At 47.2% G+C, this 24,859-nt stretch overlaps 2 protein-coding genes and 1 long non-coding RNA gene across 4 annotated transcripts; 1 reads left to right on the forward strand and 2 right to left on the reverse strand.

Moving 5' to 3' along the window:
• The first annotated feature begins 1,225 nt into the window (after window positions 1-1,225).
• LOC135806022 (prohibitin 1-like) lies at window positions 1,226-2,151 on the forward strand. The gene has a single exon (XM_065320154.1). The coding sequence runs from the start codon at window positions 1,332-1,334 to the stop codon at window positions 2,148-2,150; it is 819 nt and encodes a 272-aa protein (XP_065176226.1). The 5' UTR covers window positions 1,226-1,331; the 3' UTR covers window position 2,151.
• A 1,370-nt stretch (window positions 2,152-3,521) lies between these two features.
• On the reverse strand, window positions 3,522-23,687 carry LOC135806024 (hepatocyte growth factor-regulated tyrosine kinase substrate-like). 2 transcript variants are annotated; one of them, XM_065320157.1, is made up of 17 exons: window positions 23,411-23,687; window positions 23,251-23,335; window positions 23,058-23,133; window positions 12,893-12,985; window positions 12,245-12,368; window positions 10,735-10,787; window positions 10,320-10,397; window positions 9,723-9,877; window positions 9,226-9,307; window positions 8,863-8,970; window positions 8,454-8,621; window positions 7,695-7,841; window positions 7,178-7,378; window positions 6,555-6,627; window positions 6,068-6,318; window positions 5,086-5,635; window positions 3,522-4,355 (listed from the first exon to the last, which is right to left on the reverse strand). In XM_065320157.1, exons 1-17 carry the CDS (start codon window positions 23,430-23,432, stop codon window positions 4,240-4,242), a joined length of 2,382 nt encoding a protein of 793 aa, XP_065176229.1. In that variant the 5' UTR covers window positions 23,433-23,687; the 3' UTR covers window positions 3,522-4,239. The 2 variants fall into 2 exon arrangements, with proteins under 2 accessions (XP_065176229.1, XP_065176228.1); XM_065320156.1 differs by having other exon boundaries at window positions 3,522-4,364; window positions 23,411-23,684.
• LOC135806028 (uncharacterized) lies at window positions 15,299-22,783 on the reverse strand. Its single transcript, XR_010551198.1, has 2 exons — window positions 16,887-22,783; window positions 15,299-16,034 (listed from the first exon to the last, which is right to left on the reverse strand). It is a non-coding gene; the product is annotated as an uncharacterized LOC135806028 (long non-coding RNA).
• Window positions 23,688-24,859: the final 1,172 nt, after the last annotated feature.

Raw genomic sequence — 24,859 nt, forward strand, 5'->3', positions numbered from 1 at the left:
GAATGCACATCCAATACAGCAATTGTTTTTTCTTGGTCGTCCCTCGACCTGGCATTCTCCATAAGCAGTTGCTGATTACCGGTAGAGTGTCCTCCATTACTGCCTTTGCAAGAGTTACACAAGAAGTAAGATCAAGATGATCCTCACCACAAGAAGATCAAGAAGCTGAATACCGTGATGTACTTAACTGTCCAGAAAGACAGAAGATGAGGTATACTAGCATGTGCCGCAGCAGATGAAGAACTGCACAGCGCAGCAACCAAGTGGGAAGCAGAAGAAGATTGCGCAAGTAGGTCGATCAGAGTATTTATCCATGACAAAGGAAATACACATTGTGCTGAACATGAAGAATACACACTCGCATGGAAGAGATAATGCCGGAGTTGCACCCAGGGCCAGTACTAAACTATAGCTAGCACCACCAGTCATGTAGAGGCACGTGCATAATAGAGCTGGGTACATTAGTCATTACCATCAGCATCAGCACTATCACTCATCAAACTCCAGCTATACCTTGCACCCCAACAAACTAAGTAAGTTGATAGTGTTCGGAATCATCTTCGTGTTTCCGCCTTTACTGGTGCTGCCACAAATGAGCTGAACAAGTTAGTTAGTTAATTCGATACGTACTGGGGTGACAGGGATGATCATGACTTTTCTCTTCGCCAACGAAGTGATGGAACAATATTCGTGTACTTCGAAGTATTTGCATAAGGAGCGAAGTTCTCGAGTCGTGTGTCCGTCATCCACTGGTTCCGTCGTTCTCCATCGTAGGGAAAACGATAACAACTCAAAGACGATCCAGGTGTGGGAACATCCGATCGCGAGCAGCCCTTTGGTATTCTCAAACTACAGTATGCAAAATGGAACTTCTTTCGAAAAACACTGTTTCTTTCCAGTGCAGTCTTCTTTTTTTGCCACCCAAGCTCCGTTTCAAGTCCGGTGATCGGTGGTGAACTCGATGATCTTTGGCCCGAATCCTCATAGGCCGCACGGTATGACTCATTGGAAAGTCCTCTATACATAACCCCCCTTGCTGTAATCCGACTAATCGGTTGCGCGCTTGGCCTGCTTGCTTGCACTCGGTCGTCGACTCGTCCGTCGACTGATTGTCATGACGTCAGTAGCATGTTGCGTAATCATTCAGTTGTGTAAAAAAATTACCAAACGCCACAAAGTTTTCGCATGCTTTTTCGCTGCCGAAAATGTGCATGTACATATGTGGCCACCGTTCAAAGATCGCACGCACTGATTTTTTTGTGGTGAGTGCTGCAGAGCCCCTTGTGCAACTTCTCTTCCTTGTTGCTTGCTGAACACAATAGTTTGCCAGCATGGACAAGGCGATGCGTAAGCTTACCTGGCTGGGTGCCGGTGTTGCAGGTGTTGGAGCCTGTGTGCAGTCCTGTTTGTACAATGTGGATGGTGGACATCGCGCAGTTATTTACGATTACATGAGAGGAGTGTTGCCTGATGTCAAGGGTGAAGGTACCCACTTTCGCATTCCCATCCTGCAGAGACCAATCATCATGGATGCTCGTACCCGTCCCAGAAATGTCCATGCCAGCACCCCTAGCAAGGATCTTCAGACAGTGAACATCACCCTTCGTGTGCTGTTCCGTCCCATACCTGAGAGATTGCCTCAGATTTACACTCAAATCGGAGTGAATTACGACGATGTTGTCCTGCCGTCTTACACGTTCGAGTTGCTGCGTGCCGTTGTTGCTCAGTTTGATGCTAGCGAGCTTATCACACAGAGAGAAATTGTTTCGCAGCAGATCAACGAGCTGCTGGCCAAGCGTGCAGAAGAGTCTCACCTCCTACTGGATGATGTGTCCCTAACACATTTGACGTTCGGCAAGGAGTTCACACACGCTGTAGAGCTGAAGCAAGTTGCTCAGCAGGAAGCGGAGCGTGCCCGGTATGTTGTCGAGAAGGCAGAACAGATCAAGAAGGCCGCCATTATCTCGGCCGAGGGTGACTCCGAAGCTGCAGAAATGTTGTCGACTGCATTCCAGAAGGTCGGTGACTCTCTGATTGAGCTGCGTAAGCTGGAAGCTGCCGAGGAGATTGCCGACACCCTCGCAGCATCACCTAATATCACCTACCTGCCAGGTGGCAAGAACATGCTTCTGAACGTCGGTGCTCGTTAACATACGAGCATTGTATGGAGGCCCTGCATGTATTGTAGCTGTGCTTTTCTCAAATCCAGCTACTGTGATAATAAAAATAATAAAAAAAGCCTTACCGTGACAAACCCACATTGGATGGGACGTCAAATGTGTTATATACCATGGCATGGACAGAAAGGAACACAATGCGCTCTCAACCTCCCCGTTCCGGATATCCCTAAAATGCTAGCATGCACACATACACATTCATGCAAGCATGCGCGCGCACACACACGTGAATTTGCCCACTGCCAGAAAATGGTCACGTTACAGTCCATTCAGAAATAAATGAACTTCTAGCTTTTGGCCATAAATGGGTCAAACGTTGAGTTTTTTTAGAATTTTTTTCTGCAATCCCATATGGAATCCTCTTCCAATTATGTTTCTGAAGTTTTTTTGTCCAAAAAGCAAGCCATAGCAAGAATAGGATTTCGGCCAGGTTTTGCCCCAAAAGCACTGAATTGGGAAAAACCATCAAAATCCAGGCCGTTTGACCCCGCCTGCAACAGTGCATTCTGCGGTTCGAACCCCAGTTCAGGCACCCTTTTTGGACCCTTTTTCAAATTTCAAAGTTCGCAGCACTGCACTGTGTACGATGAAATCACGAAAAATCGCCAAATACGGGAGCTCGCCAGAGCCAGGACCCATTTTTTTATGAATGGACTGTAGTACCCCCGGGAAAGGAGAGAGATTATAATTATATTCAAAAAGGAAATTCAGTAATCTAGAAAAGAAGGATTCAATTGGCTTTTGATTTGAACTGTTCAACAGCTGATGTGACATCCCTGTGTGCCTTGAAATCCCCTCCTAGACTGAATAACATTTTAGACTCGGAAATGATCCTACTTCTCGCTGCACCACACCATCTATACACAGTGAAACTCCCCTAATCCGGGCAGGTTGGGACCGAGCAATGGCTGTAACTAGGCCCATAACTCAAAACATGCATACTTACTGCATGCAAGAAAACGTGTTTAGGGCCGATTTTGATGAAACGCCAATTTTGTGACTCTGGATGGGTCAGAAAGGCGCCCGGTGGACGGACGTGCCCGGATTAGGGGAGTGTACTAGTACCTCCAACAGAAAGTGTATGGAACCTTATGTATACACCAACACAGGTGGCAGATAAAATCTTACATGTACAAGTTACACCTCCAAGTAACTGAGCCCAACAACAACAGACCCAACCACTATCTGACATAAGAAAACACACACACACACACACACACACACACACACACACACACACACACACACACACACACAAATACTGCATGCGCACACACATACACACACACACACACACACGCACACACATGCAAACCAGCACCAACAAATACTGCAACGGCTGTATAAAATGTGGGATATCGTGAGTTATAAACGCTCACTGAAACGAGGAACATGACGTGCACGTGCAACTATTCAGCCGGTCAAATACAGCTGTACTTAGAAGTACTTTGACTGAAACCTGGCGAGGAGGCACCGATTGCATGGATGCAGAAACTATGAATGAATTGGCATGACCAGTGAAGATAAAAACAAATACAGCAGAACCCTATGACATGTACACGACTACACATACTAGCTGTAAGATTAGACGTTAGATTTGTTACACAGAAATAAAGTAAATAATACTACTACAACTACTAAAGATGCAGCCAATTTGCAGTGTGTAAACATCGCTTACAGTACAACAAATCCTTTCAAACACAACAACTTGGCGCAATTCAAGCTGACAGGCGACCGGTGTCCAATTCCATGAAGAGAGCGAAAAGCGGTGGTCAAAATAGCAACCATTATCTGGTATCGGTGAAAAGCATGCAATGAGTTAAAAAACAAACATAAAAGGGAGTGAATAGAAGCGACATAAAACCAAGGGATACACAAACAGCAGTTAAATGGAGAGGAGGAAATCACTACAAGCCACAGCACTTGCACCTTACAACAGATGGCAGTACAGTGTGGTAAGTTGCCCCTTCACAAACATAAAGGATCTACAATCATCAGTGGCAGCAGCATACGCACACATAGCACAGCTACTGCAGGTATAACAATGTACACATACAGTCAGCTAATCAAAGGAAATTAGTTGTTGGTCAGGGGCACCACCACCCCCAGCCGGTGGCACCATAGCTGGCCCAGTAGGCTGCTGCTGCATATGACTTACATCATAGCCACCATAACCAGCTGCATATCCTGAAGAGAGAGAGAGAGAGAGAGAGAGAGAGAGAGAGAGAGAGAGAGAGAGAGAGAGAGAGAGAGAGAGAGAGAGAGAGAGAGAGAGAGAGAGAGAGAGAGAGAGAGAGAGAGAGAATGTTCATACCACAGCCCTCAGAAGCTAACCCTATGCAGGAGACTCATACATGTTTGAAGTAACAACGCGTAACATCAAGCCCTGCATGGTTGTCAATACATACCGGACCGGCACGTAAATAGCACATGCACCCATCAACAGGCGGACAACGGCTGAGAAAGGAAGCCGCCAGATCAACCCGGAGCCAGTTCACTTCGTGTGCCTTGAGCCACACTATTTTTCCAAAGTTTTGCAGCACCCTAGGCAATGAAATCTAGGAGGAGGGAGAAACCCTGCCGTTGAAAGCACTATTTGAATATGTCGCCACAATTCTTTTACGATACAGGACATGTACGGGATAGCGCACCAGGCATGGTGCGTTACGTGATGAAAGCCCGACGCCACATACACGCAGACAGGCACACACACACACACACACACACACACACACACACACACACACACACACACACACACACACACACACACACACACACACACACACACACACACAATACACATACGAAATAAAACGGTGTGGTCCAGTGGACCCTGGCTAGCGCCATATACTAAGTTACCAACGTAATGCCTTTTGCATAGCTTCGGGAATTAAATGGGACTCACCAGGCTGCTGTGGTTGAGTCTGTGCTGGTGGTTGAAACTGCTGCGGTGCATAATACGGCTGAGGAGCAGGCTGATGGTGTTGCTGCTGTGGTTGTGAAAACTGTGGCTGAGCTGGTTGTTGCTGTACAGCTTGTTGTGGTGGGAAAGCAGCCTGTTGTACAGGAGCTGGCTGCTGTACCTGGGCCTGACTTGCAACAGGCTGGGGAGGGTGCTGCGGCAGAGGTTGCGGCGGTGGCTGTTGGTATTGCACTGGCTGCTGTTGATACTGTTGCTGTTGTTGTTGCTGTTGCTGCGGCTGCTGGGATTGTGTCTGATACTGCTGAGGCTGCTGTGGTGGCTGCTGAATAGGTGCAGCGTCATATTGTGGCTGTGGTGCTTGCACTGAAGGCGGCTGCTGCTGCTGGAAACCAGGCTGAGGGTGAGCCTGAGCTGGGTCGGCATGACTGAAAGCAGCTGACATAGCATGAATCTGAGCTTGCTGCTCTTGCAACATCTGCATCTGCTGATAAGCAAGAGCCTTCTGTGCTTCTGCTTGCTGCTGCGATTCGAGCTACAAGAGGAAATACCAAACAAAGAGCAACAAAATGCAATAAGCAGCTGATAAGCACTTGGCTGCACAGTCACTATGATAATAGACAGTGTGAGGGTTGTAGCCAAAGACACATACTTTAGCATTGAGGAAGTACTACTGTTCAAAGTGCAGCTCGGCTCATCAACACCCTTGTTCTCCCTATGCAGGACGCATTGCGTGCACATAGGTACTCTTGTCAACGAGTATCCCACCATGCTGATCTAATGCTACAGTTGAGTAAAAATGGCCCACATTCCTGTGAGAATGGGTGGAATTTCCTCCGTTGTTCGTTCTGAGTCGTTCAATCCACAGATTAAACAGCTGGCAAAACTCAGTTCTAGACACTCAATGGATAACATAATGTTTAAACGTAGCTGGCAACAGCTGACTTGCACACTGCTGTCAATATACCTGTTGCTGTTGTTGCAATTGTCGTTGCAGCTCTCCTTGACGCTGCTTGCGCAGATCTTCCATGTGCTCTTGCTGCTCATTCTTCTGCTGCCGCAGCAATTCCAGCTTTTGCTGCATCTGGATGCGTGCCAGCACCTCCAGTTCAGCTTCCTGCTGTCGAACCTTGTCAGCATGTGTTCTGCGCATGGTGTTCAAAGACACTCGAGCTTCTTTGGCTTCCTTTAATTTCTTTTCCAAATCAACATAGTGGGCTGCAAGCAGGACACAAGAAAAGTTAAAAAGGACATGTCATATTGACATCAGCGGAGATTGACTATGACGCTCCCTTGCCTCGGCTTGGTTGAGCACTCTTTCCGGTTAGTATCAAGTTATCTGCCTTCGTATTGCCACCAGGGAAATGTTCACATGGCAAAACAAACTGGCTAAGCCCATGGAAGACAGTTCCTAAACACTGACTGAAACAGAAGGAGACCATCAGTGACTTTACCTTTCTCCCGATCTTGCTCCTCAATGGCGGCTAGGAGTGGCGGATGCATTGCTGACAGCGAGTGGAATAGTGTCTGTAGCGCCATAATAAGAACAGAAAACCGGATCACATCCAAGCCAAAAACCGAAGTCACCACCATGCACACAAAAGTTTGATTATCATATCAACAATTTCTTCTGCATGTAAAGACAAAGTATGAGATTATACTTCCAAGTCAGAACCTCTGTGCTCGGGGAGGATGAGATCGCAATTCCCAAGGAAGGGTTGTGTGCCGACTCGGAACTGCTGTTACCAGCCTGTAGCAAAAATTTGAGTGGCGCCCGTGTATCTGACAGCATGCAGAGCACTTCACTCTTCTGCATGCTGAGTTCAGAAACTACTACAAGTATTGTCAAGGCTGCATGCATATCCGATAAATTGAATCGTTTGCTTGTATCAATTACAGCATTTTCCCCGAATATAAGTCGCACCCTCCTACACTACTTGTTCTGCATAGTCATTTCAACCCTATTTCAAACCAATAAGAAGGGCGAGACTTACTACAACACACTACGAGTGATATTGGAAGTGTGAATGGAAAGAAAACAGACAAAGTTTTAAAGACACGCCAACATCTAACAAACCTGAACCGATGCATCCAGTGCGATGCTGCGACCAGAATTGTGCACTGCTTGCATGCGATCCACAAACATGTCTATGCTCTGTTGTAAGCTGGCCTTCAGAACGTTGGTGTCCTGTTCCTCCTTTCCGCCCGCACCCGCAAACGCAGCTCCAGGCCCCACAGGAAGGGCTGGTGGCGGCGGCTCGGCTGCTACTGAAGCAGGCTGTCCAGACAACAACAACAACACAGAGAAAAGCCACGTGTCAGCTGCAGACTGGCACTATCACGGACAAATGTATCAGTGAATGAAGATGCAAACCTATCCAGCCACAGCTAAAGCCGGACTCACCAGCATGTCACAGAGGGACGTTAGTGGTGCAGCACTTCTAGGATGCTAGCAGCACACTGAAAGGTAAACGCAATACTGAACTTGACCAATTCAGAATATTACTGGCAAGGAACACAACACATGCCCTTTCCACAACAACAACAACAACAACAACAACAACAACTAGGGTTTTGCTACATCACACACTCACCGCTTGGTAAACTGGTTCAGCTGGCCAGCCAGATCGCCCTCCCGCAGCAGCAGCAGGAGTAGCAACGGCTGCTGGAGCAGGCTGACGTCTTTCAGCCTGTGGAGGTGCAGAATATCTTGACGCAGCAGGAGCAGCTGCAGGCGAAGGCTAAATGCAGAAGTAGAAGGAAAAAACATGCTGTCAATATGTTTTAGCAGCATACGCTTGATGGACATGTATCCACGCACATGGACTTTAAAGTGGCGCAGGGACGGTTATAAAGGAACACTCGTACACTTTATGGTAGAGCTGCACATGTGCATAATAGACCGACTGTTTGCTGATACTAGTAGGTGTAAAATACTAAAAAGTAACATCGCAGATTACAGTCTTAGCAGGCGCAGTACACATCTGAACCACTTCAAAAGAGCTTCCAAGCACCGATGACGTAGAGCCATGGTCGCACCAAACAAGCAAGACTTTGGACTTGTGCAGAAAGTGGCTCATGCCCAATGGAGCGAGTGGTCATACCACCAGGAATGATGCCGTGAAATTTACTCTACAAACAAGCAACTTAATTAATTGTTAGATGCGGATACATTTTGACCTACAACTCCGAGAGTCGTGTCATCAAAACCTTGCCACAAAAGGTAGGGAAATAGTATGTTATTCGTAGCCTCTGAAAACGGTGAATCCTGTTGGCGTGACCAATAACTTAGAACAGTGTGCACACAAATTCAGTGAATAGAAGTAAGGACTCTAAACATGTTTATAGCTTACTCGGTAGGAAGATTCTGGTGCCGGCTGGCGATACGCAGATGCACTACTGCTACTGGCAGTGGTAGATGCATATGCTGGCGATGCAGAGGCGGATGTACTGACACCAGTGGACTGAGGAAAGCCACTAGCTGCTCCCCCGCTACTAGCTGATGACTTGGGCTTGCTTGCCTGTTGTCCATGCAAAGAGAGCAATAGCACAATGCATGATGCAGTCAGCCATCACAGCAAAGATACCAAGTACACGCAGAACAACATCCACTGTCCACCATACACGCGCAAGCACACCAGACAGACGCAATTGGACAGATGAGCATTCGTGTTCGTGGACCAACAAGGCGTGGGACGGGTGGATGGAAGAATGTAGAGAAGACCTGTCAAAACCAGGTGACAGGCCCGTTGCCCGGCTTACCTTCTTCTTCTTATTCTCTTCTTCATTGAGAGACATTGCCATGGCAATTTGCAACTCCTCTTCCTCCTGAAGTTCACGCTCTCGGTGAGGATTGGTTGTCGGCGGGGCCTAGAAAGGTGGGGGCAAGAGGATCAACAAATAATGCGAGCACATTTCAGATTTGTTCCCCATTTTAGCTACGGATACAGATAAAGAGATAATGTCCAACCCTGGGAGAAGGAGGGTCCCTGCAAAATGTGCAAATAGTTAGGAAAGAGTTTAGGTTTTGAATGACCCAATGCACAAACTTGCAAGCTGTGTGTGTGTGTGTGTGTGTGTGTGTGTGTGTGTGTTTGGAGACACGCATGAGGAGTCACTACTTACTTGAGACTCCTTTGCCAAATTGCTCTGAAGGTACTCAAGAGGAAGGTCTCCGTCATTAGTAGCTGGCCGTGATGCATCACCACTAGTGTAGGTAAGAAAAAGTCACAACAAAAAAATTTCTACTAGGACGACAGGAATAATGAACACCATATCATATGGAGAACCGGCATGTCCACACGCCGATATGCTTATATTCCAGAGACATGTTGAAAGAACCAGATAACTGAAATATGCTTCAAATATTTCCTCAGCAGTTGAGGCGTGAATAGGTGAGGTCTGACCGCAGTAAAAGTTTGTGCTGAGGATAACAAAACTACTCTTTGTCTATGACATCGCTACTGACACACAGCAGACATGGCAGAAGTTGCACAAACATTCGGTTAACAATTACCCGATACGAATTCAGAACCCACACAGCTCTAAAGGATTACAGACAAACTCCGAAAAGCAGGCAAAAAGCAATGACTGCTGACAATGAACATGGACAACCACTGTACCTAGATGGTGGACTTGGTCCCTCTCTTGAGCCATCCAGCTGTGAGTAGCAGGTGTCGCAGACTCGCACTGGTGTCTCGTAACCATACTTCGGAATGGTGGACTCCTTTGAAGAGCATTGGTCGCAGAAGACATTTCCACAGTTACGGCAATGGTGCTGCAAAGGACAAGATGAACAAAGACTGTTGTCAAGAGAAGTAGTAGTATGCTTGTGGGTACAAATCTCCATGTGTCTGCAAGCACACTTACTCACGCACCCTCAAACACATGATATGAGCATGTGTATCTACTGCAACTCGTAGCTCTCATAACTCAGGTCAGTAGAATCGGCACATACACACTGGGTGCGTTCAAATACTGCCATGAATCGACTCACGAGTGGAATCTCGTCGTTCGATTTCAAGCCATGGGCCCTGGAATCGGTTCGGAATCCATTCACCCTATTCACATGGGGTGATGTAAATAGCCAGGGGCGATTCATGAATGGATTCAACATCAATTCGCGGACATAATCGAACGCACTCACTGGTAGTACACATACGAGTATGTAACGTTGACTGTATAACACACAATGTCAAATTCAATGTGGATGAACTCACCCTGCGTGTAAATACGCCAAACGCAGTGCGACACAAGTGGCACTGTGTGGCCTCCTTGTCATCGACCCAGTCTGGAGGCTGCATCCCATCAGCAAAGCATAAAACACAAGAGTTGCAATCAGAACACGGTCGGCAACAAACACCTGGAGTGTCCAACAAGTGGCATTGTCAAAATAGATAAGTAAATATACCAGGCTACGATCAGTGCTTTCCAGATCAGTGCAGTACAGGAGGGGAGGGAGAGGGAGGGAGAGATAGATACATGGATGGATTGAGGAGGCGGAGGAAAGCCAAAGCATTATGGACTGGCTTTACACATCCCGGCCGGGCAAATATAAAGAGCAGTTACTTAGGAAGAAGCGGTTCCCATAACGCTGCCTGCACAGAAAACAGAGGGAAACAGCAGCATCCTTACGCCTTCAGAGGTGAACATGGCCTCGCTTTCAATGTGAGGTGGGAACACAAAGCCTGAAGTAGTAACCAACACAAACACGAAAGAGAGAGAGAGAGAGAGATCAGTGATTTGTCTCCACCAGCGTGTTACTGCCACTGGAACACAATGGGTAGCATAGCAGAAAGGGCACTGTGTGCGTGCGTGTGTGTGCGCGCGCGTGCGTTAAGGCTTTGAACCCAGCACATTGAGCACTATTACAACAACTGTTGCTTCTTTCTAAAATCTGGAGCTGCTGCAGAGGCTACCCAACAGGTGGGACCAAAACAGACTGCTAGTTGCTGACATGTGTGTGGCAGCTAGACGGCTGTCAGATTACAGGATTGATACTGCTGGAGCATGTACAAGAGAAATATAGCCTCACCACGAACTGAAAACACTTTATAAACATTTTAACCGGATTTTTATACTTCCTCCGTTAAGCAAAACTTCGTTGCGTTTTTAGTGTTCTTGTCATGGTATTTCTGTCGGCATTAGACATACATGTCAGTGATCTATCCCCTACATAAAGTAGCTGAGTTGTCGTATATTGTTCTGACAGGCTTTTGAACCTCCGAAAAGCGTGGAGTCTTTTCAAAAAATCGGCGAAGCAGAACCGTTTTTCGACAGGATGTCACCAGAACACAACCCCAGGCGCGCGCGCATGACACCAAAGTGCGAAAATGAGAAACAGTTTGAAAGACCGCGTGGCTCGAAGAAGTGTCCAGGAGCCGGCCAGCGCTCAGGCACTGCTGTACTCATGGTACTAGCACGAGTCGATGGTGCGCATCCGCACACAGCCAAAATCAATGCACTTGTGTTTGCAGCGCAGGGGAAATGAAAAGCGTTCGACATTCAGGTTGTCGTTCACTCGGCGCAAAATCCTGATCTCAACGTCGACGACTTGGCGTTCTTCCACAGCCTGTAGACAGACGTGTCACTCGTGGCGAAGGAAACCAGAAAGGAGCTTCTGCAGGGTGTGGAAACGTGCTGGCACGACACACCGCTGCGAAAATGGCGAGCGTTTGTTTGGGTCTGTATGCCTCCTTCCATGGCGGTCCGGAGAGTGGCCACAACTACCAGCGCCACCGTGGAGGCCGTCAAGGGCACAGTTCGAGCGAAGTACTTGGCGATCTCCACGATAAAAATAATCGTGTCTTGGAAACTTGAAAAGGCTGCGGAACAAAAGCTGGCAGCGCTGGCGGCGACAGTCAGCAAGGATGCAGGCTCGATGTCATCAGGGAGTGAGTCGTCATCAGATTCAGAGGAAGAGTGGAGCTGGACTGCTTTGAAACGAGCTGTGTGACATCTGTAAATGAATATCTTTCATATGCTGCCTTGTTTTCCACTTTGCAAAGCGTGTTCGTAGCCATAGAATGATTTGGACTGAACTGTAAAAACGCAACGAAGTTTTGCTTAACGGAGGAAGTAATTATTAACACACCGAGCACAATCATGTCATCAAAGTAGAAAAGGACCTGCACTTTGTCATTACCTTCACGTTGCATCAAGGTGAAAGTCAGCTCAACAGCGCCATACTTATGCTGTCCTTTGAATGCATGCTTCCATGCCTGTACAAGGCCAAGGACCTTTTCTTTCACTAACGGAGGGGCACCGGCCTGTACAATTTGAGGCAGAACAAGCACATACACACTCTGTTATCACACGACAAAATGTAAAGCTGGTATGGGAGGGATATCCACATGAATACTAGAAGTGCCTAGGCGAGTCACCAACTACACGGTATAGTTAAACGACAGAATTCCACACTCTGGCCAAATAAATATCCACCGTGTCATCATACACTAAATTCGAAGATTCCACTGCAGCTGCATTGATGGTAGAATAATGGTGGCAAAGATACACCTGGCGAAGTGGCAGTAACAGCACGTCTGCCCAAACATGCTCCCTTAGCCGCAAAGGTACACTCTGGCAAAGAGCTCTCCTCGTGTATTTACCATCACTTCACCAGGAGTGTCCTTACCACCATCGTTCTTCACCATACAAACGAATTGTATTCACCCAACGGCAGTGTTTTCGCCTTCCTTTTCCTTGATCAGATTTCACCTGAAAAAGGTTATTGCCAATATATTAGGGGTTGAACCTGCCTGTGAAAAAGTCTTCTACCACTCATTACACGTACCTTCACCAACTCGTGCAGTTCTTCCATGAAGGGTTTTGCTGCCACTTCATCGTGGACCGAGCTACCGCAGTTCTTTACACATGCTTCAACAACCTGGGGGAAGAGAGGGAAAGAAAAAATACTTTCCTTACAGTCCATTCATAAAAAGATGGGCCCTGGCTCTGGCGAGCTCCCGTATTTGGCGATTTTTCGTGATTTCATCGTACACAGTGCAGTGCTGCGAACTTTGAAATTTGAAAAAGGGTCCAAAAAGGTACCTGAACTGGGGTTCGAACCGCACAATGCACTGTTGCAGGCAGGGTCAAACGGCCTGGATTTTAATGGTTTTTCCCGATTCAGTGCTTTTGTGGTAAAACCTGGCCGAAATCCTTTTCTTGCTATGGCTTGCTTTTTGGACAAAAAAACTTCAGAAACATAACTGGAAGAGGATTCCATAGGGGATGGCGGAAAAAAATTCTAAAAAAACTCAAAGTTTGACCCATTTATGGCCAAAAGCTAGAAGTCCATCTTTTTCTGAATGGACTGTAGTATTAAACCTAATCAGCAGTTATTATTTGTATCACTTCACAGTTTCAGCAAGAGTACATAACCCCAAGAGGGTACAACTCCAGTCTATAATTTATTATAGGGTCTGCGACGACAGAACTTCACATCACATGACAAACCCACACACATTGTTTGCACCCTGCCGGAGCACAATAGCTACAGATTCGTATGCAACCCTGCTTGTACAACTTTCTGATGGTCACTTTGCACTGTTTGCCAGCGTCACCTTTTGAACCATGTCTCGGGATTGATGTGAAGCTTTGCCATCGCAGCACAGGATAGAGGTATGCGCAGTGCACACTCTTGGGGGGGTTACAGACGTACTCTTGGTTTCAGCAAGATAGTCCGCAGGCCAAAGCGGAAAAAAATGCTCCAAAAAAATTTTCGTTCCCGCTGATGGGGTACCAAGGTTTGTTGACTCTACGTGATAGAGTGTTCCTTTACGAGCACAATGATGTAGGTTTGGTGTCAGGGGATTTGTCCTTTCGCGTGGAATTGAGGGGGGTTCGACAGCTGTCAAATATGCACAGCTGTCGTGTACGGGGATTCTGAGCAAGCACGGAAACTGCTCAAAACGGATCACGTGATGCACGCCACGCAGAATTTGGGAATTTTGAACTGAGTGATCAGGTGACGGCGAACACATTGTCAAATTTCTGATTGCACGTACAGCCATTTCCTCTTCTTCCTTTCCTTATGTACCGGTTCTACCACCTGGAGCTCAAGTGTGAAATCTCCGCTTCATAATGTCGTCGTAGGAGACAACGGCATTCGGCTCACACTTGTTAGAATCAAGACGACCAAGCAATCATGGTATACGGACGGCAATGATTGCGCGTTGTGTTAGGCCTTTGTCGTCCAGCTCATGGCGTCCTCGCCTGCTTCTTCAGAGTCCCTAAACAAGCGCAGTACTCGCCAGTCCGTTGAAGTTCCCCGTATCGAGCCAGGAAGGAAGAATTGTATATTTTGTGGATCCATCCAGAAAAGAATACCAGGTACCAACAAAAAGCAGAGTACTTCGCAGATCTCCGCTTCATAATGTCGTCGTAGGAGACAACGGCATTCGGCTCACACTTGTTAGAATCAAGACGACCAAGCAATCATGGTATACGGACGGCAATGATTGCGCGTTGTGTTAGGCCTTTGTCGTCCAGCTCATGGCGTCCTCGCCTGCTTCTTCAGAGTCCCTAAACAAGCGCAGTACTCGCCAGTCGATGCGCCAGATTTGAAAAATCACGTCGGAACACAGAGTTCTATTTTTTCAGAGGCACCCTTTTTGGGCACTTTTCTCAAGGCATTCTCAACATACGATCGTTTTCATGTATGTACGTGCTGGCCAGTCTCACGCTTTCTCGGAGTTATTCGTCACACTCGAGGATTCAGTAGTCGCCTTTCACCTTTTTCTGTTATGAGTTCTTCAAGAACGACGAAATTCTGTAGTTTGGTGTCGCTACACGTCGGTTTGTCTCTTTTCCTTTTTTCGTCGAAATTTCGTCGCCCGACCTATAATTTCGTGCCACCGAATTAACCAGGCATTTCGCTGCTTCTATGCTGGACGTATCGAAAGAGTAAGTCTTTGTGACATTGGAGCGGAAGTTATGTTCTGGCCGAAAAAAGGGCATGCCTCTGGTGACGTGATTTCTAACTAGTGTTTTTACGTATATTTTCCATGCATGTATGCACAGATGTCAGCGGCAGGAAGACCCAGCAATGCCACAACTGGCACAAGCATACATACTTGACGACCATGTGGCCCAGAATGAAGCATTTGCTCCAAAGTGCCATCTGACAAGCGATTTACACATGACTCAATGCTGTCAGATTGGCAAAATTGGCAAAAGCTACACACATGCACATCCATCACGTCAGGCCAATGCATTTATTGCAAGTGCGTCAAAGCACTACGACGCCAAGTATGCACAGCAGCGAAAGAAAATAAGCCACCAGTCAGCCAAAGCACATGCAGTGTACATGATTGCAGCGGAGCGGCATCCGTACACTGTCCTGCAGACAAACTGCGCGTGCACAGTCTGAAAGAACAGTGCGAACCGCTTCTGTGCCCAACCCATTACCAGCAGTGTGTGGGCCATGCAACATGTGCTTGGTGTAAGTCGAGACTCACACCAGAACACAGGTGGAAGTCACCAAACTTTCAGCTTGCAGAGCATGTGTTGCGTAGCATGCACCATGTCAGGATTTCAGACGAGAGTCGATTTTGTAGACGCTGCTACCAAAAGCAAATTGACATGCTCCCTGCCGACAATGCACCAAGCACAGACCACCAATTGCGAAGCATCATCTCTCAGTACAGCACGGAAGGTGCCGAGAGTGATTTCCCCAATATTATAGTCATTGCCGCTACAGGACGGGAATTGCTGGACAAGGATGCCATATTGTTGACGACAGTGCACGATTTGTATACAGAGACTTTGCACCCAGCTGCTGACCCCAAGCCAGCGGCATACGTGCTCGGCAAATTGAAGTTGACCCTGGAGCACCACTTGCACGTCATTCCACTAAGTCGCGGAAGGATGGCACATTGCTGCTACGCAATGGATGTAATGTAATGCTGAGAAGGCACTACATATGATCCTTTCTGCAGAGCGTAAACACAAGATAGAGCAAACACCAACAAAGCTGGAAGACCTCACTCTGCCATGCTCACAGCACAATTGATAGCCAGCAACCGAATAATACATGTACTTCACAAATATGGGAACCCATTTACACCAAGTGCTATTATCGGACAATGCCATTATGCTCCTAGCACGCGGCACAAGAAAATTATAGAGCTTCGCCAGCATTGCCTTGATTTTGTCGTAATGTGATGGTGTGTGCGTGTGTGTGTGGTGTGTGTGTGTGTGTGTGTGTATGTGTGTGTGAACATGGGAACCCATTTACACCAAGTGCTATTATCGGGCAATGCCATTATGCTCCTAGCACGCGGCACAAGAAAATTATAGAGCTTCGCCGGCATTGCCTTGATTTTGTCGTAGTGTGATGGTGTGTGCGTGTGGTGTGTGTGTCACTGTGTGTGTGGTGGTGTGTGTATGTGTGTGGGTGGTGTGTGTGTGTGTGTGTGTGTGTGTGTGTGTGTGTGTGTGTGTTTGTGTGTGTACATTACATATTGCCCTATCAAAAATATAATTATTATAAATAAACTCAGATGGTGAGCCAATGTAATCATGGATAAAAAGAATAAGGACAAAATGTTACGAGTTATGACTAACTGTCCACCATGTACCAATGTCGCTAGATCATATACAGTCGGCGAGCGCGACAAAAAGGCACAAACTGACAGGGAATACTAAGACATACAACGACCAAATAATATTCAAGTTAATTTCGAAATGTCTATAATTTCGTGCCGTCGGATTAACCAAGCATGCAACGAAAGGAAAGGTATACACGCTTAGACATATATTATTAGGCAATTATCTGCACCAACCTGCATTCCGGCCGAAGCATCATGTCGGGTGTGGTGGGTCGGCATTCCGACGTATCTCCACACACCAGGAAAATCGTGAAGCGAGAATTCCCTCGTCTGCAACTGGCAAAGTCTTCACTTGACACTCAAGTTGAAATTTCTAGATACCTAGCTAATAGGAGCAGACTTCAGGACATTTGTCGCACTCGGGAATCGTCAGTTCGATCCGTACAGGGTTGGTTAGACACAAGAAATATAGCAAATTTCATTGACTGACATCTTCATCTTTACCAACACAGTTCACCACATAAACTTTCGCGCGAAAAAAATAAAAAGACCCACTCTAGCTGGCTTGGCGCATCGACTGCTCGCCAGTCCGTTGAAGTTCCCCGTATCGAGCCAGGAAGGAAGAATTGCATATTTTGTGGATCCATCCAGAAAAGAATACCAGGTACCAACAAAAAGCAGAGTACTTCGCAGATCTCCGCTTCATAATGTCGTCGTAGGAGACAACGGCATTCGGCTCACACTTGTTAGAATCAAGACGACCAAGCAATCATGGTATACGGACGGCAATGATTGCGCGTTGTGTTAGGCCTTTGTCGTCCAGCTCATGGCGTCCTCGCCTGCTTCTTCAGAGTCCCTAAACAAGCGCAGTACTCGCCAGTCCGTTGAAGTTCCCCGTATCGAGCCAGGAAGGAAGAATTGCATATTTTGTGGATCCATCCAGAAAAGAATACCAGGTACCAACAAAAAGCAGAGTACTTCGCAGATCTCACCATCTTGCTGAACTTATGTCCTGCATTGCCAGCTGACATTTTTTTTAATCCCATGAAATCTGACCCGAAAGCTTGTGTTCTAGAATAGCTGTGGCTATTGTGATCTGGTTGATCAGACCAGAACCCGTGCCATTTGCCATGGTACTGTCCTGATAAAGTTTCACACACATTTTTCATATGGAGACTGTAGATCTACACTACACTACAATTGGTAGTTGATGAGTAATGCTTTTCATATGCATGCTGTGAAGTGACACTGGCCCTTGAAATCTAACTTGTATTCTGCTGGATACGAACAACACACAGTTACAGTAGTCTCTAGATGGTGAAATAGAAACCCAATGTGGGATTGTGTGCGTTACGCGGCAGCGGGCAGCCACCTAAAGAAATTGCATTGGCTCAGGAGACAACGGCATTCGGCTCACACTTGTTAGAATCAAGACGACCAAGCAATCATGGTATACGGACGGCAATGATTGCGCGTTGTGTTAGGCCTTTGTCGTCCAGCTCATGGCGTCCTCGCCTGCTTCTTCAGAGTCCCTAAACAAGCGCAGTACTCGCCAGTCCGTTGAAGTTCCCCGTATCGAGCCAGGAAGGAAGAATTGCATATTTTGTGGATCCATCCAGAAAAGAATACCAGGTACCAACAAAAAGCAGAGTACTTCGCAGATTTCGACACTCGAAGCTGAGGAAAGGCTGAGAAAAGCTGCTGCCATACGGAAGGACGAGGGCATTTCGATTGCCATTTCAGCAGTCAGTAGCCTCATTGCAAGAGAGGCATACTATCACAAACAGTGTTACAACGATTTTACAAGAGTCATCCCTTGCACGAATCCGTGACAGCACACCAGCTACATCGACCCCAGCTACATCGACCCTAGTCACTAGCTCGTCGGCAGGTAGCGCTGAGCATGACCTGCCAACACCAAGACAAGAGGGAAACATCGAAGACTTTTACCACCTAGTACACCAGTTGCTGTTTGTGGAACGCACTGCTGTTAGCATTTCACGTCTTACGGCAGACTACAACGCGACAGTACATGGAACTGCTAGGAATGACAGAACCAAAGCTGCTATCACAGAACGGTTTGGTGAATCTGTCACTTTTGTGCGCCGTCCGTCCCGGAACAGGGCTGAGCTAGTTTTCGCTAATGCCCATGCCAGTGAGATAATAGCCAGTTTGTATGCCGAGGTGGAAGAGGCGAGGGATTCGGATGGGTTTGATGATGATATTTGGGTGGAGGAGGACAATGCAGCTAACACTTCAGGAGGTGAAGGTGTTGTAGCACAAGATCGCCTGCGTATTGCATATCACGCCGCACGCCTTTTACGGACTGCGTGCCAGGAGACAAAGGCCCAAGAGTCAAGCGGGGAAATCCCAACAGTTGCTGAAGCAAACGCATGCTTACCCAGCCTACTCCACAACTTTCTGGCTTGGGTAGTGACTGACCAGCATCATGATGACATCGGTCAGGACAAAGTTCATTTGGATGAGCAGCTGCAACGTCACGTCTCCTCCATTGGCCAGGATCTGCTGTATATTACATCAGGACTGCCGTGCCCCAAACATGTTGTTCTGGGACTGACCCTACATCACCTCCACCGGAGCGAGAAGCTGCTGAAAATGCTTAACCGGTTTGGGCACACCATTGCCTACTCCCAGGTTTTGGAATGGGAGACTGCTATGGCAGAGCGGCGAGTGCGAGACGGGCACATAGTGGATGCGTTACCGGGTGGCATTGACCCCCACCGGCCATTCTACCATGTAGCAGATAATAACGACTTAAACGAGGAGACTCTGGATGGGAAAGGGACCACACACTGCACCAACACCGTTGTTGTCCAGCCCCGTGCTTCATCTGTAAGCCGCCCTGACAGTGATGTTTCTCCTGCTGAGCCAGCACGAAAACGCAAGCGTACGCTGGCCCTCGAACCTGAGGTTCTTCCCGAATTAGTGTGCCCGACAAAAGTCAACCCAGAGCGCCGTGAGGCAGTTGACGTGGAGACGCTGGACACCTCACTGCCTCACTGTTCTGACGCGGTGGCCATGGATGACTTCATCTGGCAGCTTGCACGGGCTTCAAAGGACGGTGACATCGGCAACGTCATTTTGTCCCGCACTGATCAAGACCAGACAGTTCCAGCGTGGTCGGCATTTAATGCCCTGCTTCAACGCCAATGCATCCCACCACGGTCTGCCATAGGTTACTGCCCTGTGGTCAACTCGTCACCAACTGACATGTCAACAGTCTACGCCATCCTCAGAAAGTGCCTTGGTCGATGTGCCAATGCTGGCCTCCCATTTAGCATCATTGTAGTGGACCAAGCCATTTACGCAAAGGCATTGGACATTATTAACCACCGGCCTGACAAGTTCTCACCCGTGGTGCTGAGATTGGGAGCGTTTCACGCAGCCTGCACGTTCCTCGCCATCATCGGGAAGCGTTTCCGTGATGCAGGTCTCCTTGATCTGTTCGTTGAGTCCGGGATAGCTGGACCATCTTCTGCCTCGTCTGCGTTAGACGGGACTCAATACAACCGAGCTGCTATTGCATACCAAAGGGCATTCTGAATTGTATTGTGAAACAAGGCCCACAAGAAGTGATAAAGACTGTAAAATGTCCAGGTATATCACGAGGGGAGAGCCTCCCCTTCCACCCCATTCTGCATCCCTAATCGAGGGGCCGAGCACCCCCCTTCTACCCAACTACTGTACTTACAGTGCAATGGTATTGACCTTTTGTATGCACACAATTGTCGTACTGCGGGCGACCCCAGCATGGGTTCTAGTTGCACGATTATCATCAAACCTTGGATACCGGTGGTTCTTGGTCTTTCTTTGGCAATGCAAAAAACTGGAACTGCTTACAGCATAGGAAAGGTGGTAAAATTTGAATTTCGACTTCCGTTACCATGGCAACATCAAAATAATAGTATTCCTTTGATTTGGTCAACTTAGGACAAGAATCCCGGGACAAGAGATACTTGGTCCGGCTCATCGCAATTGTCGCTTATCTATCGCCACAAAGAACAGGAGTTTTGTTGCCGCTCTGTGAAATTTTCAATGGGTATAGTGAGGAAGCATGATACATGAATACTCTCCGCCACAAGAAACAAAATTCAGCCCTGGAATCAGGTGAAGCGAGTCATAGAAGGGAAGCAAGGTAAGCAAAATGCACGAAATAAATCAGCGAAGGAGCGCTCTTGCACTCACACTCCTACACATTTAACTCTCCATCACTTGAGCTGCCGCCGTTACATGAGCTGACATTAAATTGCTGGTGTCTTGCTGCTGGCGTAGACTGATACAGTATCTCTTGCTTTGTCAGCCTGTAAGTGTCTGTCACTTCGGTGCTTGAACCGTGGGCAGTGTGACCTCTGTGTCACCACAGTGTGTTTCAACAAAGCCTTCGAATGAGGCATACAGGCCTCTCCAGACAGCTGTCATACGCTCCACTGGATACGCTGACGACGAACTCTTGTAATGCTGCTGCCAGGTCCACGAAGGAACAAAAGGAACAACCAAAACTTCCCTCGCATGCGTGCATCGCATCGAAAACACCTTTCTTCTTCAGCATAACGTGCAAGCGTGCCTATCACGCTCTCCAGGATGTCAGTTGCCCCTGCTACAGTTCCGGTCTTCGGGTCGCTGCGCTTGGCTTTTTTGGCAACACAGACAGTGAATGGCCAGATTTCCACTTCCCAAAAAAGTCGAACACATCGCGAATCAAAGCGCTAGTCGCGATCATTTTTTCTTTGGTGCCTCATTTGATCTTGCCATCACAACCTCCCAAGCAAAAGTAAGTTAGATATCGTGATTGGACTGGGTTTTACCTGTCAAAAAGTGCGTAGGAGATAAGCGACAATTGCGATGAGCCGGACCAAGTACATGATAAGAAAGCCCTAGCACCACTCTATCATTTCGTATAGTCAAACCTTGGCACCCTTCTGCTCGGAGCGAAAAGTACGAATTTTGCACCCTGGCCTGCGGACTAAGAGTACATACCCCCCAAGAGCATGCAACTTGACTATGCATGTCTGTCCGGACAGAATTTCAAGTTGACATATTTTTATGATGCAGTACACACTGTACACGGATTATCAGACATCTGAACGTGTGGTGAACAAAGCCCCATTTGATCCTGTACAAACTAGTGCGAAGAAAAACGTGTAATGGGCTGACGTAAATCACTGGTGCAAGGAGCATTGCATCATAAAAATGACGTCAACTTTAAATTCTGTCGGGACAGCAGGGTATTTGGGAGTTGCACACTCTTGGGGGAGGGGGTTATCAATGCTTATCTGTACTCAATTCTTGCACCTTAATAGTGCCCCTTCACTCTTTTTTAATCTCTCCACAAATGCCCTGCTCCTACCATTCAAAACTCCCGAAATAAGCATCCGTTTGCTTTTGGAAGATTGATTGCCAAGTAAAGAAATGAATGAATCCATAGGCCATTTGTGAACATGACAATAGTTCCCAATGAAAAGTCGAAATTTAATTGCAAACAAAAGTTTTCCAAAATGAAAATTTGTATTTTTACCGTAGCACAAGCCCGGGACGTCAACGACCTGCTGATCCTAACAGCCTAACAGGTTTCAAAATTCATCGGTTCAAGTCCCGAATCCAGAGTGAGAAACAGTTGGGTCTGAGGTACAGCCAGACGCCGTGTCGTATCCCTAGAAATTATAACACCCTGATATGATTGATATCAATATTGATTGCAGTATAGTTACGCCACTGGCACATGCTCATCAACAGCAAGAATGTTGCACCATGGTATATTACGGTTTCCAAAGCGGCAGTTCTGTAACACTACCCGCCATACACAGAAAGGTCTTCTGTGGTAGCAACTGGCATGTGAAATCTGACCCAGTGAATATAACAGCCCCAAGGCAGTGCGGACCTGACGCTACGAACGCTGGGCCATGCAGCGAAAACAGCTCTGCTTTATCCATCAAGTCGGATTTCACTCGCCACCATTGCATTTTCAGTAACTTTTATCCCCAACTGAGTCAAGGAGATGCCCCCATTATGATGTTCTACTGAATTTCATGAATTTCCTATGAACGCTGTAATACATCTCGTTTTAAGTCTTGATTGTGCAGGCGCGTGCCCCGTATGGGTTCCTGGGTGCCCGGACCCCCCCCCCCCCCTTTTCGCTCAAAATACAGGATTTTGCTTCATTTTTTGAAAATTTTCCCCCGGGGAGGCCCCCGGAACCCCCCCCCCCCCCCCTTGAAGGGCACCGGCATGTCGTGTCTGTGTCCTAGTTGTCGCTGATGCTAGCTACACCCTGCACACTACCAGTACGGGGATGTGTGGTCTGGATTGGTGCAGTTGACTCAAATACAAAGATGCCAGGAGATTGGACACTGCAATTATTCAAGGATGAAGCATTGAAATACATACCATCAACGCATAATGCTGGACGTGTGGGCTGCGATCATGAAGCTTCTTCTTGATTAGTGGCAATACTTTCTTAAATCTGTCAAATAGCGAGCAGAAAACAGTACAACGTATGATGAGTCCCGGAGTATCTACTTGGCCACATGTATTTACTAGTGCCAAACCAATGCTGTGGTAACGTCAAAAATCCACTCACGTCACTTCTTTTCCACGGATCTTGTCACAAATCGCCATAATAGATTCCCAGTCGGGATCTAAGTTCTCGCTGCTCGTAGCTTTATCTGCGTCCAACACAACACAGAAATTAGGTTGAAGAAGAAGGGAAAGGAATTCACTGCTAAACAAAAGAAACTCACCAACGAGTTTAGCCAAAGACATTTTCGAATAAATTTCTGGTTGAGGTTACGAATATCAGTTGCTGGCGTTATCGCCAACTTCTAAGATGTTAGGAGCAACCAACAGGTTTCTTGACAGAGGAGAGCTCAGGGAGGAAAAGACAGTAGACAGTCCCTTCAGACACAATGGCCCTCTTCTTGTAGTTCAAACCAGCTTCGCCTTCTTTTGCAGTTTGCTTTGCCAAAACCAACACGTACATACAACAAAGCGTTGGGTTGTAAAAACGACTGAGCTGCACCGTAGGCGTAGATCTACATACTGGTACCGGTATACCGGCGTGCATGCAGCACTTTTTTTGGGATGTTTTGAATGCTTGCACGATGAAGTGGCCATGGGCCACATGTAGCTTTTTGTAGCTGTGTAGATCTACGGTCGGTAGTCTGTACGATCACCGTACCCGATAATTATTTCGACAGAGTATGCATGATGCATTGCATTGTGACTCATGACTCATGCATGAACCAGGTGAGCTTACGTCACCACAAAACACGGTTCGTGATTCGTGAACACTGCACTGGTGAAACGACACACTGGCATGGCACTGCAAAACCACACATCTTGCTTGTGCTTGCCACGGCCATCTCCTTATCCTTGCATGGCCTTGCTCTACCCATGTCCACTACATGATGTCTTCCCTCCGCAGATCTGGCCCTGGGAGACCCTCTACGGCCCTCTAAGGCTCTAGGCTCTAGTGGTGCTCTACCAGCGTAGTATCAGGTCTCCTAATATTTTCACTGTCTTCAGGGAGCCACATAATGGAAATGCTCTGTGGTCTACTTCGTGCACTTTCTGCAAGAGGATGTTATGTCACATAATGTACTCACTCTTGCTTTCCGGTTGCATCAGTGGTGCACACTTCCTTCTGACCCATGGCCATGGTAAGTAAGTTGTGCAGTACTGTACAAGCTTACAACGACTGCTTTTGAACATTGTAGCATCTTATGTGTCTGTCCATTCACAGTGCATATGACTCAGTGCATGAATACTAGTATGCATAATAGTATGATGATCGCCTGTAAACCGACTTACTACAGGTGGAATCCTGATAATTCGAACCTCAAAATGCCAGGAAAAAACTTCTAATTATCCGGACATTCTAATTATCCAAACATGAACCCACAACACAATAATATTATGTATGTCAAAATGCTCTCGTGGTCACGCAGAGTTGCGCTATGGACCTTAGAAACAGATTTCGCGGATACTGAACTGACCGACACAGCCTGCTCATGCAAACTGAACTGACCAGTACAATGTACAGTGAACTTCGAATTACACTTTGCTAACTTCGAATTATCAGCACAAATCCCAAACATTTTCTATGTAAGTGGAATCTGTGGGACTTCGAATTAACCGGACAATTCAGTTCGAGGTTCGAATTATCAGAATTTTTTATGTAGGACCCGTAG

The sequence above is a fragment of the Sycon ciliatum genome, chromosome 1 (genome assembly GCF_964019385.1).
Source record: "Sycon ciliatum chromosome 1, ocSycCili1.1, whole genome shotgun sequence".
NCBI classification, from domain to species: domain Eukaryota; kingdom Metazoa; phylum Porifera; class Calcarea; order Leucosolenida; family Sycettidae; genus Sycon; species Sycon ciliatum.